This window comes from Crocodylus siamensis, chromosome 4 (genome assembly GCF_052110815.1).
Source record: "Crocodylus siamensis isolate JL-2025a chromosome 4, ASM5211081v1, whole genome shotgun sequence".
Classification (NCBI taxonomy): Eukaryota; Metazoa; Chordata; order Crocodylia; family Crocodylidae; genus Crocodylus; species Crocodylus siamensis.
The window spans coordinates 247,225,867-247,241,001 of record NC_143398.1 but is presented as its reverse complement, the minus strand read 5'-3'; the positions used below and the strand labels follow the sequence as shown (position 1 = coordinate 247,241,001).

At 61.4% G+C, this 15,135-nt stretch overlaps 1 protein-coding gene across 2 annotated transcripts; it reads right to left on the bottom strand.

The window, feature by feature from the left end:
* Positions 1 to 7: 7 nt before the first annotated feature.
* Positions 8 to 14,904, bottom strand: RETREG2 (reticulophagy regulator family member 2). Of its 2 annotated transcripts, none has more exons than XM_090046185.1 (9): positions 11,926 to 14,904; positions 8,616 to 8,722; positions 5,349 to 5,379; positions 4,396 to 4,528; positions 3,259 to 3,343; positions 2,158 to 2,295; positions 1,774 to 1,868; positions 1,154 to 1,289; positions 8 to 1,059 (listed from the first exon to the last, which is right to left on the bottom strand). In XM_090046185.1, exons 2-9 carry the CDS (start codon positions 8,677 to 8,679, stop codon positions 362 to 364), a joined length of 1,380 nt encoding a protein of 459 aa, XP_089902311.1. In that variant the 5' UTR covers positions 8,680 to 8,722; positions 11,926 to 14,904; the 3' UTR covers positions 8 to 361. The 2 variants fall into 2 exon arrangements, with proteins under 2 accessions (XP_089902311.1, XP_089902310.1); XM_090046184.1 differs by lacking the exon at positions 11,926 to 14,904 and adding an exon at positions 11,511 to 11,889.
* Positions 14,905 to 15,135: the final 231 nt, after the last annotated feature.

Below are 15,135 nucleotides of genomic sequence, written 5' to 3'. Positions count from 1 at the left end.
GTTAACGTTCTGTACACAGTTTGAGCCATTAAAACCCTCCACGTCTGCCCATCGGGCCCGCGGGAGCGAGTGGCAACTACACCTAGCCGGGGACACGTGCAAACAACGACGAACGGACGACGACCCAAATACTGCACCAGGACGAGGAAGCGCGCAGGAGGTGTGGCGAGGGGCCCGGCCGGCTCCGTGCCAGCGGGGTGAGGGGCCGGGCAGGAGCCCGAGCGCGGGCCGGGAGGATGCGGGGGCGGGCAGTCCAGACACAGCACAGTAACACTGACGCTCGGCCGTCCCGGGCAACACGGACACCAACACCCGCCGCACGGCCCCGTCCGTCCTCCTGTCCGGCGGTGGTGGAGCAGGCCTAGGACACAGCTGCTGCCGCCCCCTCTTCCTCCTGCTGTGGCAGCTCAGCCGGGGCAGGAGGCTCTGGGGCTCCCTGCCCCTCTCCGAGGCCCAGCTCCACATCCATCTGCTCCAGCTCCCTCTGATCCAGCAACTCAAAGTCGTCAGCCTCCTCGTCCTCGTCCTGGGGTGACGCTGCCGGGCCGGCCCCTGCTGCCTCGCCCTCGCCCAGCTGCGCCTGGAAACTCAGTCTCTCCTCCGGCTCGGCAGGGAGGAACTCGGAGAGGGAGGGCCCCTCGCTGGCCTCCGAGGAGCGCAGCAGGGCCGACAGGGTGTTCTGTACCACTGTGCTGATGGCCGTGGTGACGATCTCCTGGCTCAGCGCGTCAAGGTGGAGGCCGAGGCCGGGGCCTGAGGTGGGCGGGGCCTCTGCACTGCTAGGCGCCGCCTGCCCGGTCCCGTTGAAGTGCGTATTTACAAAGTGGAGCGGGGACGCCAGGCGCAGGAGTGCCAGGTCGGCGTCTGCCACCTCCCTCTCAGCCGAGTCCAGCTCACGGGCGGCATGGGCCAGCTCAGGGCCCAGGGGCACCCCAAAGGCCTCCTCGTCGCCCGCCGGACCCAGGTCTCTGGAATGGTACTCTTCCACTGAGGGGAACTCCGCCAGGTCCTTGGAGAAGGCTTCCTCGGGCTCGCTGTGCAGGCTCTGCTGGTCCAGGTCTGAAAGGCAACAGGGCGAGTGGTGGTGGTGACTTGGTCCTGGGAGACGTCAGGACAGCATGTGGGGCAATGGGGACGTGGATCTGCTGCCTACCTTCAGACACGTCAGTTAGCTGTGGGGTGGTGGCTCGGGACACGGAGAAGCCCCCGCTCTCCAGGATGGAAGCCTCCTCGTCAGACAGCTCCGAGTCCGTGATGGCCAGGGCCAGCGCTGTCTTCTTCACATCCACCTGCAAAGTAGGGGAGCAGAGGGTAGGCAGCTGCAGCACTACAGGGGCCAAGGCCTCTCATCCCCACCCCAGCCTCTGTATGCCAGGTGCTGCAGCCAAGGTGATGCGACTCAGGTGGGAATAACCCAGGGCTGCGCATTTCCTGAGGGTTGAGGGTGTCAGGGAAAGACCACAGCCCATGAGCAGGCCCTGAGAGCAGTGCCAGACAGTCCCTTCCTCATGCACCCACTGCACGACAGCCCCCAGGACCTGCACTCACACAGGCTGTGCCTAGGCAACCGTGTTGCACCACCAGTGAGCAAGTCAGTGACAACAGCTGCTCTCCAAGAGGAGCTCTGGTGCCTTCACTCCAGTCTCCGCCAGTGCCCAGAGGTGCAGATGCACGTTGGCTCTGCTGCTGCTGCCACAAGCCTGGCCCGGCCACACTGGGCTCTCCAGCGAGGTGCAGGAGCAGCAGCCTGCCTGGCCCCTCTGCTGCGCTTACCAGCGGGGAGAAGCCAGACAGCTCTGCCTCACTCTCACTCTCCGTTTCTGCCATCGGGTCATCGCCGGCCACCGGCTCGCTCTTGCCCTGCCGCCCTAAGGACAGAAGTAGACAGACCACTTTACACAGCTGTGGCCTGGCTCCATCACACCCGTTGCTGCCCCTTCCCTAAACCCAGGCAGGGCTGTTCCCTACTGGTCATTCCTTAGAGCCTTGCCAGGCTCCGCTAGGTCTCCTAAGGACGCTGGGGAGATCTCCTCAGTGCCACCTCCCAGCCTGAGCACAGCCTATCTGATGACAGCTGGGCTTTGCTCTCCTATGCATGTATGTGCCCCCCTGCCCTTCCCCTAGGTTGACCTGTGGGGGGAGAAGCCAGTGCCTCACTTTTTTTCTCGTGCTTGAGATGCAGCGTCTCGGCCTTCATGCTGTAGTCCAGCTTCATGAGGACAGGCTCCAGGCGCGTGTACATCCTCTGGATCAGCTCATGGTAAACCACCAGTGGCCACAGCAGGATGCTGAGCACTGGAGACACAAGAGAAGCCGGGCCCATTAGCCTGCTGCGGGGACAGAGCTTCCACCTGCAGCTCTACTAAGGGGCCCGGCTCCTGTCCCATACGGGGCCAGAGAGCCTTCCCAGGTAGGGCACTCCCAGCACTGTGCTTTGGCCTCGGCCCCAGCCCTCCCTGGCTCAGGCAGCATGCCTTAGTCCCAGCCGGTGGGAAGTGCTGGGAGCTACAGCTCTCTATGTGCTGACTTGATTTGAAACGTGCATTAAAAGATAGTTTTAAATAGCAGCAGCCTGGAACTTGCGGCCAATTGCAGCCAGCCAGAGTCCAGGCATCCTGGGGGCCACAAAGAGAAGAGCTCTATGCTTCCCTCTCAGCAGGCAGCACCTCAGAGATTAATTCAGGGAGTCATGAGCTTAACTAAAAGCTAGTGCTTAGTGCCTGGGCAGGCTGGCTGTTACCTATGGAAGCTCCTGCCTCTCCAAATGAGTTGGTCTCCAAGGTGCCACCTTGCCCTGCTGTCTACGTGGCTGCCAACATGGCCAGCTGCCTATTTTCCCATGGCCTAGCTCCTTCAGGGGACACTTAAAAGCTGTGGGTCCTTACAGCACTTTGCTAGCTTGCTCCCCACTGCCTCTGCTAGACTGAGCACTAAATACACAAGCACTTTCCTCAGCCCTTTCTCCTCAGGGCTGGCACACACGGGCTCGGTTCTGCCGAGGCTAAATGCAACAGCATTTCTTTGCCTCTGGGCACCCAGTATTGCTGAGGAGTGGAGAAGGGCTTTGCTTCACCACAGCTCCCTCAACCAGCTACACAGCGGCACTGCTAACAGCTCAAGGCAAGCAGCAATGGACCCTAGAGGGCCTGGGGACAAGAGGGCTGCATGGTGACCTATCTAGCATGGGACACCCAATGGGGGAAGGTCACGAGCCCTCTGCCAGCACAGCCAGGTCATGGCTACATGGCATCTACTCACAGATGATGTAGGAGATCATGATGCCTGGAACATAGTGCCCAACCACAGCCAGGGTGAGGCAGCCCGAACAGACGCTTGCACAGAACTGGGGGATAGACAGAGAGGGGTGAAGAGAGGCACATCCAGTGTCATGTCAGCGGTGACGGACATGTGGCTCAGAGGTCAGACACAGGGTTTGTCTGGTGTGGTTTGGATGGGGCTGGTTCTGCCTCAGGCAGGAGTTGGACTGGATGTGACCCCACAGCACTGCCCGCTCCACTTCTCTGTGATCCAAGGGGCAGAAAGTGCCTGTACAGCAGGTGCCAGGAGCCTGCTCAGCAGCACTTCACCAGCTGCACCAGTGTTAAGGCACAGGAGGGGATGCAAAGGCCTTAGCTGGACTTGTGCCCCTGACAAGAGCTCTCAGCACTGGGGCACAGCATAAGGGCGAGTGCCTTGGAGGCCTGCAACAGCCTGTGGCCTGGGCCGACGCTTTCTGGGACACTTGGTGCCATGGCCCAGGGAAGCTGCGGGACAGTAATGGCAGAAGCATCTTCAGAGGTTGGGTCCTCCCATGACACACTGGGGGACCGGGCACAGCCAGCCCAGGGGACCTGAGACTCCTCCCAGCAGCTGAGCACCTGCCCAGCCCCAGGTGCAGTTCAGATGAGCTGGAAGGGGTGCAAGGCCCAGCCCAGCCGTCCTCAGCCCTTTGGAGCAGCACAGGACACATCCTGCAAGGTCATCCGTTTGAGGACAGTGGCCCCCAGACCCTACGCACCAAGCAGGCTGCTGTCAAGCCTCAGGATCCTTTGTGAACTGCCACATGGGAAGGACGCTGGTGTAAGCCACAGTCCACTGGCCACTGCCTCCAGGCCCACTGCTGGAGACACTGCAGTAGCTCCAGTCTTGGGGTAGGGGGTCTAGCAAGGCAGCTCCACACCCTCTATCTTCTCAGAGGCCAAGGCCTGCCCTGCTCCCACCCCTGGGCACAGCTCCCATCTCACCGGCACCTGGCACAGCCACCTGCCAAGTTGCACAATGGATTCCCAAATGCCAGGCCCTCACAGCCCTCCCTGGTTCTCCCAGGCCACTGGGGAGGAAGCTGCCAAGGACAGCATAGCTGTTCCTGTGGGGAGATGAGTGGGCCTGAATTACCTTGGCCGGATTCTGCTTCTTGTACTGCAGCAGCTCCTGCAGATACAGCCTGAAGGTGACCCAGCTCTCAGCCAGACAGTAGCACAGCTCCGGGATGCTGAGCAGGTGGGGCTGGGCCCCTGTCGCCCCCTCACTGGTGAAAGACATGAGTATGAGAGGGCAGAGCTGTGATGCAGCCCCCTTCACCAGGGCCCGCAGCACTGCAGATGCAGAAACCCTTACGAGCCTTGAGCACCAGGCTTAAGGACGCTAATGAAGCCCCACTGCTCTGTGAACTCCACTCTTGCTCTGAGGGTATTGGGATCTGAGGTTTCCTGGGATCCAATAGGGTACAGCCAAGCTGCTCTCAACCAGTGGACACCTTGGCACCTTGCTGCTGTACAATCAACCTCTCCCCCCCCCGGACTGGCTGGAACACCCAGGCAGACGGGTGAAGTCTGCCCCTAGGCACAGGAAGAGGCAGCATCAGAGCTGGGACAGGACATCAGGAGCCCCTGGCCCCCTGTATCAAGTGAGCTGCACCCCAGAACTTGGGGCCAACAGTTAAACAGCTCGGTACTGGCAGTCAGGCAGGCCCTTACAGGTGGCGCTGCTGCCCTACCAGTCAAGCCGAGGGATTTCCTCCTCTCAGGGGGGATTCCTAAAATAGGCCAGGACAAGATCCTCTTTGCTGAGCTTTATTTAGGCCAGAAATCCTGGCAGCTCAAGGGCCAGAGGCATCACGTGAAGAGCACGGAGCTTTCTAGCATCTTCCAGCGCAGTCCCCAAGCCAGTGAGCTGGGACTGCTGCAAACCCTGCTCGGGGTCAGCTGGGGGGATGGCATCTCCAGGACCATGAGGGCAATACCAACAAGGGCTGAGAGGGGGCAGGAGGAGACGGAAAAGGGTTCAACAGCTGGGAGCTTCCCTCCCACACACCTGACCTCCGGCAATGCTGCAGCAGCTGAGCTTACCTGTCCCCTCCTGGCTCCTCCAAGGGCTGGGCTGCAGGGAGAAAGCAGAAGAAATTAGGCAGCCAAATGAAAAAGTGCTGAGCAGAGCTGGCTGCAGTTTCCCTGGAACCAGCCAGCGACCTTCCTGTACACTCATGAGCCCGCAGGGACTAGGCTGAATGCAGCTCTAGGGCTGGCATGAACCAAGGTGCAGGGAGCAGCACAAAGGTCTCTGAAAGGCAAGGCCTCCTCAAAGTGGCCAAAGCCACGCAGTCTGGCCCCACAACCCTTGGGTTCCAGCTACTGACAGGATGGGGAGGAGCTATTTGCATGGTCCCTGGGCTGGGCATAACATGAGCTGTGACCCCACCTTGGGAAGGGAGCAGTGAAGTGACTGAGTGCAGATTGTATCCTAGCCTCTGGTACCTGCCAACCCCTGCTCATCTCATATACAGGGCCCAGAGGGATGCAGGATGCTCCTCGGCAGTTTCAGGACAGGTTTATTACTGTCCTCCCCAGCCCTGCAGCCAAGTGCCAGCTCTGGTGCCAAGGCCTTGGGGGCATTGCCTGCTAAGATGCATGGAGACCACTGGGGTCAGGGGTGGCAGGAGGGGGCTGCTGAATACCAAAGGGCTGAGGCACAGAACAGCTTCCTGGGCACAAGCCTGGTAACCGTGGGGCAGGGATCTGTGCAGCGCCAAAGGCACCCCCATAGCAGAGCTCAGGTGGGATCTTTTAGTCTGATGCCAAAAAAGAAGCACAATAAAAATACATGGAGCTGTCAGCTGGGCTGAGACATGAGACAGAGGCTATGCCTCAGAGAAGCCCAGCGCAGCCGGGGTTCCCTAGTGAGAGGCACAGGGCAAAGGGGAGCCGAGGCCCTGGGCTGTGGCTATAGGAGGGGCTCAGGAGCCCTGTATGACCTCCCCTGGAGCCTGACCAACCCAGCAGGGCAAGCAGTCAGGCCAGGCCTGATCCAGGGGAGCATCTGGACATGGACTGTGTCCCCCTACTCCCTCCTGCACTCTCACACACAGGCCTTTCAGCTCCCTGCTAATGATGAGTGGGTCAGCCAGACTCAGCTGCCACAGGCACTGAACAAAACATGCATGGGGGAGAAGGCAGTTTCCTAGATCCTGGGCATCAGCCCTGACAGAAGTACCAACCACCCTCTCAGCCCAGGCTCCTCACGGCAGCACCAATAGGGGGCTGCGGCAGCCTCCCCACCTCTGCAGATGTGGGAAGCAGCAGCAGCAGAGGACTCCGACTCCGTGCCGTGGCCTGGGGCATCAGTGCAGCTCCAGGGAGATCCTCACTCCGAGAAACACCTCCATGCTGCTCACAAGCTGCAACTGCAGCCAGGACCCGGGGGGGCGGGGGGGAAGGAAGCCAAAGGGACACATCTGGTGGGGTGGGACATGGTCAGAGTATGTGGCATGCCTCCTACATTCTGCCCATGGCCAACATGACTGCACTGCCCTGGGTTCCTGCAAGGTCTGCAGTTCTGGAGGGAACACGTACAGGCTTTGACCGGCCCCTGGGGGACACACAGCTGCCACACGCTGTTCATGCCCTGACCCATTTATGTGAGTGCCCAGAGAGGCTCTGCAGGGACTGTTGAGGAACAAAGCCATAAGGCTGTGATCCCATGTTGGAGCAGGATGCCAGGCCCAAGCAGCACCCGCTACTCACATGACTGTGGCACCTCGTGCTAGGAGGGTGGGATGGGTAGTGACGGGGGGTGAGGACAGGGAACACAGTTCCGGCTAGGCAGAGCTGACAAAGCTTGGACCACTGCTACTAGGCTGCTTTTGAACAGCACAACCAGTGCTGAAGTACTCGGAAGCCACTCTGACCCACCCCGATGAGAGCAGGGAGACAGCATGTAGAGGCACTGCACTAAGAGATAAGGGGTAGGGGGATGGGGAGCAGGGGATGAGCCCTAATGCCCCTCGGCTTCCCTCAGGGCTCTGTGCTTGCTATAAGCCGATTCCCACGTTGTTGTCTAGCTGCCGTGCAATCCGAGCTTTAGATCTGGGCACTTTAGCAGAGCTGCTTCACCTCCCCCACTTTTATAAAGCCATGTCATAAAGGACACCAGGCCTCCGACTTCAGGAGCCTGACACAACCCCAACTCAAGGGGGCTTCTGTAACACAGGTCCTGAAGCCTCTCCCTGCCGTGCTGGAAGGCAGCATCCTGCTGGCGTCCAGGCCCAAGAGGTGAAAGGGACCAGCTGAATTTTTCTGCCCAGCTGCAGGAAGTGCCCGAGACAAACAAACGGCTTTGGGAAAAAAAAAGATTAACACGGAGGCAGAGACCTTCATGGTCCCCATAATCTCAGCAGTCTGTGTGGCCCAACAGCACCTCCTTTAAGGTCACCCCCAGGGCACTACTCCCCTCCCCACCCCTCTCACACAGGAAGAGCCATAATCCAGAGCTGGTCCCTGGTGCCCACCCGTTGGGAAGAAAGATAATCCAAGCCTGGTGAAACATTTTCCCATGTGGCAGTGGCATGTTGGATGTGGGCAGGGGCCCTGCCATAAATGGACCAGGCTATGCAAAATTATACAAGCTGGTCCCTGTCACACTCACTTGCTGGAGCCAGATGCTGGCTAATGAGGCTGGTACAATGAGCCAACTGTATCCGCGTGATTGTGCCCCATTGTTTGCTCTGCTGCCTTGCTGCAGTGGAAGGCGGCTGCTTCTTCCCACCTCCTCCCAACAGGGCTGCAGGCCAACAGCCTGTCCAAGAACAGAGCCCAGACCTGAGGCGCACACACGGAGTTTGCCTGCTATGTTGCTGAGCTGCCCTTGGGTCCGGAATCTTCCCCCCACCCACTGCACCAAAGGGCGTAGAAGACAGACCGCAAGAAACATGGTTCTATGCCAACCTGAGGCAGCCGAATGCCGTGGAGGCAGAGGGAGGGTTATCTGAATGACACCAGCACAATGCATGGGTTCCTAGGAGGTTGGCTACTGAGCTGGCAGAGAAGCCCTGGATCTGAACGCTTCAGGCCAGTTTGCCCTGTTCCTCTCCATGCCAGCCTTGCATGAGCCAGCAGTTAGAACAGTACCCAGAGAGACTCTGCCTGCCCCAGCCACTGCTCACTGCCTCCCGCATACGTGCCACCATCCCAAGAAGCCCGCTGGGCTCTCCTGAAGATCAAGTCAGCAGCCACTCCCCAGCCTACAGTAAAGCAAGGGGAGAGCCAAAGTGGCAGTAATATAGGCAGGGAATGCCAGTGATGGGCACCAGGCTGCCACCTACAGCTGCACGTGTCACTTACCAGAGAAGTCAAACAGGAACCGGGGCTTCCACCGCTCCAGCAAGAGAAAGCCAAGCAGGGACATGCTGAGCAGGAAGAGGGGCCGCAGGGAAGTTGAGGAGAACAACCTGGGAGGGGAGGGGGGTTGGAAAGAAAGAGAGATGTTATTGAGGAATGGATCCAGTGCTGCAGCTGGGCACACAAACAGCTGCAGCATCTGTCTGCAGAGACCACCAAGGACCACCTGGGTCTCCAAGGACATCACCTCTCTGGGTCTTGGTCCTTCTGCAGCTTGCCCACTGTGACAAAGGAAGCTAGGTGGACTGGGTTAGGCCTGCAGGTCTTGGCGGGAGCTCTTTGGGCAGCCCCATACAGGCAGGCTTTGCTCAGAATAATTCTTGTAAATAGCTCCATAAGCAGGACAGCTCCGTGCTCTCTCCCTCCCCACAACTGGGGCAGAGGGCAGTCAGGGCCTGGCAGTGGGACCCAGACACTGCTCTCTGCTTGCCTTCACGTTTCATGGTTTCTGGTATCTGCTGCCTTCAGGTGAACACCAGAGTTTTGCAACTGTTCTGTGGCAAGTGGGGTTGAATGGGCTGGAGGAGAATGAGCGAGGCTGAGAGCTGGAGTGTGTCAGAGATGTCCCCAGGGGAGAAGTTCCCAGGGAGGACAAAGAAGAGTCCAGGGAAGGATGGCATGATAGAGACTGGCTGCTTTGGAGCAGTCTGCTGTGCGGTTTACGACGCTGGCACTCCAACAAGCCCCCTCTCCACCATCCCTTTAAAAGAAAAAAAAAACAAAACAAAAAAAACCCAAAAAACCCTACCCTTTCTTCCCAGAAACTGACCAAAAGCGAGGAGCTCTGAGCTGGAAGGACTAAGGATCACCAGGGAATGAGGAGAGCCAGAGACTTTGCCCTTGTGAAGCCAGAGTCTCCTCTCAGGAGAGGGAGGCCGAACAAGGCTGCTTCTTGTGAGAGTCCAGAAGAGTTTCTCCCTTCCCCTCCAAAGGGGCATTGACCCTGTGTGACATCAGCGGGTGCCTCTCCTTCCAGGTGCGAGGGCTGCAGGAGATGCCTACGTGACAGAGTGCGAGGGTGACACTGCAGAGATGCAATGTGGGGGCTGGTAGGCTGTGTCCTCCAGAGGTATCCAAGCCACCCTCAGGCACCATTGGCGGTCACCAGTCACTGACCAGCCAGTTCTCCAGCTGCTCCTCTACCCTGTTTGGCAGTGCCCAAGCCCCACTCTTAAGGCCAGGCCCTCCCAATTCACTGGCCTCCATGGAGCACGTGCATTCACTCAACATTAGCCCAAGAACTCCCATCTCTCTCTCACAGAGGTGCCAGGATGCAACAAGCCAGCCCAGAGATCCCGTCCTCAACCAATGTTGTAGTCAGCACCCAGCCGCCCTCAACTCCTTCCACACCAGCAGGTCCCGACACTGGTCTGCAGGCCGGCCCAACCCTGCACCCACCTCCCAGCCCCAAAGCCCTGTGCTCAAGGCTCAGAAGCCCCAACCTGGATAACTTGAAGGGAAAGGGAACAGAAGCTCAGCAACCCATGGAAGGGCACGGGATATCTGGGCGAGTACCTTCCCTTCATCCTTCCTGAGTCTTAACCCTCTCCCTGCCCATGCTGTCCTTTCCTCTTTGGGAAACCTCAGACTGGGAAGATTTTGCCAGTGAACTGAAATCTGTGTTTATGCAGATCAACAGGATGTTTTGCGCTGCAGCCGCCCATCCTCTCTGCTCGCTGCTGCAGCCGCCCATGTCAGAAGGGATGGGGTGCAAGGGACATGCCCGCTAACAAACACAACGCCCCCCAGCTCAGCAAGAGTTCAACATCCTCCAAACGCACACCAATAAGGAGTGGTGCCAAGGCCCCTCTTTGCCCCGGCCTCGGGATGAAGTGCATCGATATAGCCAGGACACACCAAAACCAAAAGCGACCCTGGATGGGTCTCCAGTTAACTACAGCTGCTGGCAGCAGCACTTTATCATTAGAGGCCAAATCCTGTTGGACCTCTTGGCACCTCCCTCGCGTCAGGGAGACGCCTGCTCATGCTCACCAGAGGCAAGCGACACAGTTATCCACAGATAAACAGCCCACGAGGCTCTGTGCCACGGAGAGGGGCTGCCATCAGCCTTGAGAGACAGGGCAGGTGCCAGCTTCAGCCCGAGGACCACACCAAGGTTTCCTGGGTCACGTGGAACAAGCTGTGTGTGGACCCAACCCTGCCGTACCGTGGGGACCATGGCCTGGGGACGCTGCACCCACTGCTTTCCAGATGCTGCACACAGGCAGCAACGGGCAAGACCCCGGGGGCAAAGCCTGCGGGCTCTGTGGAGGAAAGGTGCGGACACCACCTCCTTCCTCCTCCACGGCTCCCTGCACAGCCACGGCCCCCAGCCTCACGGTGCCCCCACTCGCCATGCCCCCCTGCCAACACAGGGGCAAGCAGCAGTTACCCACGTGCCAGGGGAGACACTGCTCCCAGCTCTATGCACAGGCACAGCCATGCTTGGAGGGGGCTGCGAGTCCTCATCCTGGTGCTGCCTGCCTGCTGCACCGTCATCCCAGCCCACAGCTCCACAAGCGCAGCCCCAGCGTGGCCCACGGCCGCTGCGGCTCCGCACTGACCCCTGCAGTCACCGTTCCCGGCACCCCTCGCAGCACCCCTGATTGCTGCCTGCCCCCGGCTCGGCTCTGCCAGGGGCCCTGCAGCCGGGTCGTGCAAGTCTAGGCAGCCCCGGGAGCACGGCTTCCCCGCGGGGGTGGGGGGGGACAGGGTCGAGGGGGAGTGACCCGTACTCCAACCCCAGCAGCAGGGATGCTCCTGCCCTCCTCGCTGTATCCACACCCCCCCCCACCCGGGCCCACCCCCTCTCCCGGAGCTGGCCCCTCCGCCGCTCACCAGAGCGCGCCGCCGAGCGCGGCGGCCGTGACCAGGCTGTGCAGCGGCCTCTCCCAGACCAACATCCGCTGCGCGGCCTCCAGCGCCGCCTCCCAGCCCCGCAGCCGGAGGCGCAGCGCCGCCGCCAGGCGCTCCACGGCCGCCGCCTCCTCCGCCGCCGCCGCCGCCTCGGGCCCGGCCTCCGCGGGCCCCGGCGCCTCCTCAGCCCGGGTCGCCATACTGCTATCGAGCTCGGCCGCCGCGGGGGCCTCCTGTCAGGACGGCGGGGGCGGGGCCTGGCGCGGGTGCCGGATTGGCTGTGGCGGCGCCACGTGACGGGACCGCGCCCTTGCGCCTGCGCCCGGGGGCCACGTGACACCGGCGGGCTGTCGCCTCCTACACGTGACGCTGCTGCTTATGAGCCCTGCTCACTCACCGCCTACAGCCCGAAGGAGATCACGTGATAGTGGCGGGCTCCTCCCTCCATTCTTGTACCAGACTTTTCCGCGCTTGCGCTCAGCCCAGCTGTCAGTTGCCGGGCGGAGGTAGCTCCTAGTGCGCATGTGCCCCTTTCTGCGGGTTCTGTGCATCCGACTCTTCCTGTTAGCTCTGTTTACACTGCTAATGCACATGCGTGTCGCCTGTGCCCGAAAGCGTCCAACTGCGCATGCGCGCTCCCTGTAGCTGACTCGGGCTTGGGTGGACGTGGGCATGCCGGGCTTGAGGCTGCCGGTGGGAGCAGGGCAGGGGCCCTGTCCAGACCCCATCACTCCCCTTCCAGCCTCCGCGTGGGCCGTGGTGCTGCACGGGGGAGGCTGCGCCACTGCCCGCCACGTGGGGCGGGCACCTCCTTAATGTGGGGGCCCACCAGTGGCCTGGCACGGGATCCCGGGGATGAGCAGGGAAGGAAACGGGTGGGAGTGAGGGCCGGGGGCCAGGATGAGCGCCCCGAGGAGCAGAGAGCGACCCCCAGCGCCCACTGGCCCTCCAGCGGGTCTCAGGAGCCAGCGGACGCCGGCAGATGGGACTGGACACGAGCCGGGTCCGAGCCTCTGTCCTGTCCAGCTTGGCCAGGGCAGGAGGAGGTTGACCAGGAGGTCCCGGGACTTGGTGGGGCTGCCACGGATGGGAATGCAGCAAAAAAAGCTTTGGGACAGGAGAATGGTCTGGACAGACGTGTGGTCTGACCTAATAACTGCCAGTTCTTAGGGTCTTAATTACCCATCAGTCAGCCAGTTCAGGTCCTAGAGGTAGGGTCTCTGCTAGCAAAGCCCCATGCATGGGCTCCTCAAAGCCCCTTTCCGTTGGTCTGCCTTCCAGGGCTGATTTGGGGTTGTCCTTGGCAAGTCTTGGTCGTTTCCCTGCCATACGTTGAGGCGCAATGTGGCATTAGCGTGCGGAGTCCATTGCTGTGGTGAGGGGAGGCAGAGAGCAGAGCCGAGTTGAACTAGAAAAGGTCTGGAGAAGGGCAGCCTGCAAGCCGGAGCAGGACCCTTCAGTGTGGAGAGGAGGGGGCGGAGGACGGGGGTCTATAGCACCACGGCTGTAGGACAGGCGTGTCCTTGCCGGCTCCAACCCGATGCTGGAGGCCGGGGGGGTGTTGGATGGGACGGCTCACTCGAGAGCAGGGCTGCTCACTCCCCAGCCTGGGGGCCAAATCCGGCCGGCGCAGCCAGCCCGTGGGGTGGGAAATTTGTCAGCGAGTGGCAATTAATACCAACCATCGCTCTGCTGCCAGACTCCCAACCCTGCACAGGCCCCTTCCCCTCCACGCGGCTGGATGGGGGCCGGGGTCTGCCCTCTCCCCCCCATGGGACCAAGCCATTCCCTCCCCCTGCTCTCCCCCGAAAGCTGCCAGTTCTGCGGCTACTGAGCTGGATGGGCCATGGGCCCCGACCCGGCCTGGCTCATCAAAGTGCCAACTTGATGCGGCCTCGAGCAGGGAGCAGTCTGGCCGAGAGGAGAGTTCAGGCAACACGGGACTACGGAGCCGCTGCTTTCCCCGCTCCCCCATCGCCTTCACGGGACTTGGCCCAGATCCGGAGCAGCGAGAGCGCCGGGTTTGTCTTGGCCGCAATTCCCTTTGTTTATAGAGCGCCGCGTCCCCGAGCGCAGCGGGACTCGGACAACAGGTGCCTTTGTTCCTGCTCCAGGCCTGCCTCCCCCCAGCCTGCTTTATACCGGTCCTCCCCGGCACGGCCCTGCTCGCACAGCAAGCTGCTGGCACCTCTGCCCACGTGGCCTGGGGCTTGGGGGCAGGATACGACAGCATCCGAGCTGCCACATCCTGGCTCAGACCCAGGCCCGTCCTGCCCCATGTGCCGTGAGTGCCCGGGGCCGAGCGGGGCTTTCCCGTTCCTCCAGTGCGGAGCGTCCCGGCAGGGCTGGTACACAGGCCGGGCCCCTCGCTCCCTGCCCCAGCGCTCTCCGTGCCCCTTTCCTTCCCGCACGTGTCCGGTCCCCGGTGGATCTGGCTGCGCTCTCAGCTCAGCCACGTCTGGGGCCACGAGTCCCCCCTTAAATGCCCCGCGGGGGGGTCAGGACGGCCTGGGCTTGGTTTGCAGCTGCCCGGGCCAGGCCTCCTGCTCTGTCTGGGCAGAGACGGGCAGGAATAAACCCCGGGGACTTTCTCCTCCCCGTTCAGTGCGGTGCAAACCCTGCTCCTGTCCCCTCCGGCGTCTCTCCTAGGCCTGGGCTCAGTCTCTCCCCTCGGGAAGCCCCTCCGCAGCCCCCAGCCTCCTTGCTGCTCTGCTCTGCACCTTCTCCAGCTCTTCTCTCTTCTCTTGGGGCTGCGGGGACCAGAGCTGGGCACCAGGTTCAAGGTGTGGACGCTCCGGGGGTTTATAAAGGGGCCTCGTGATGCACTGTGTTTGCAGTTCCCTTCTTCATTGTCCCTAACCCAGTGAAGTTTGCCGGCTGCTGTTTTTAACCACCTGTTCACCGTGACAGCTGACGTAGAGCCCAGCACGGTGTAGGTCTAGCTCAGGTTATTTTTGCCCTCATGCATCACTCAACCCATATCTCCGCGGAAGTGACACCTGCCTTCTGCCTTGGGGCCATCACCATGTCATAGAAGAGCCGAGGCCTTCCCGTCACCTGCACCGAGGCTTTCCCCAGCGCGCGGCGCTTCTGCAATAAGGATTTGTGAGGAGGACAGCTGCTGCCACGTTTGTCTGCACTGCCGCCTGCCGCGCTCGCGTCACTGCTCTGCTGGGGCGCTTGTGCACGTTACGAGTCGTGCATGTACATGCAATGAACGATCGCCCTCTCTGCTGTCCCCTGTGCTGCAGCATCCCCTGGCCCAGGCGGCTCCCTGGCTCTCTCCGTCCACCTGCAAAACGACCTGCAGCCACTTCTTTGCCAAGCGACGGGGGAGACGGTGGTGTTGGCTGCGCTGGCTCCAGCACAGGGGTGTAAAGCAGCTGCCCACCCACGCCAGGAGAGATGGGATTACCCGGCAGCGTTGCCAAGTGCACAGTGACAATCAGCCGCGTGCAAGAATTACAGCCCTTGTACAAGCACCGCCGGTCGGGGTCAGGGGGATGCTCGAGGCAGGTGGGCTCTCCGAGCCCCGGGAGTGCTGCCAGCCCCGAGGCCGCGGCGGCCAGCGCGCGGGGCTGCGGTGTCCGGCGCGCCGTCGTCTTTC

Excerpts from the sequence above, each read along its gene's own strand:
- RETREG2 (XM_090046184.1), bottom strand. The coding sequence starts at position 11,728 with ATGGCGACCCGGGCTGAGGAGGCGCCGGGGCCCGCGGAGGCCGGGCCC. Across the intron at positions 5,380-8,615 it reads GTTCCTGTTTGACTTCTCTG|CCCAGCCCTTGGAGGAGCCA; the intron begins GTAAGTGACACG and ends TTCTCCCTGCAG. Across the intron at positions 4,529-5,348 it reads GAGGAGCCAGGAGGGGACAG|TGAGGGGGCGACAGGGGCCC; the intron begins GTAAGCTCAGCT and ends GTCTTTCACCAG.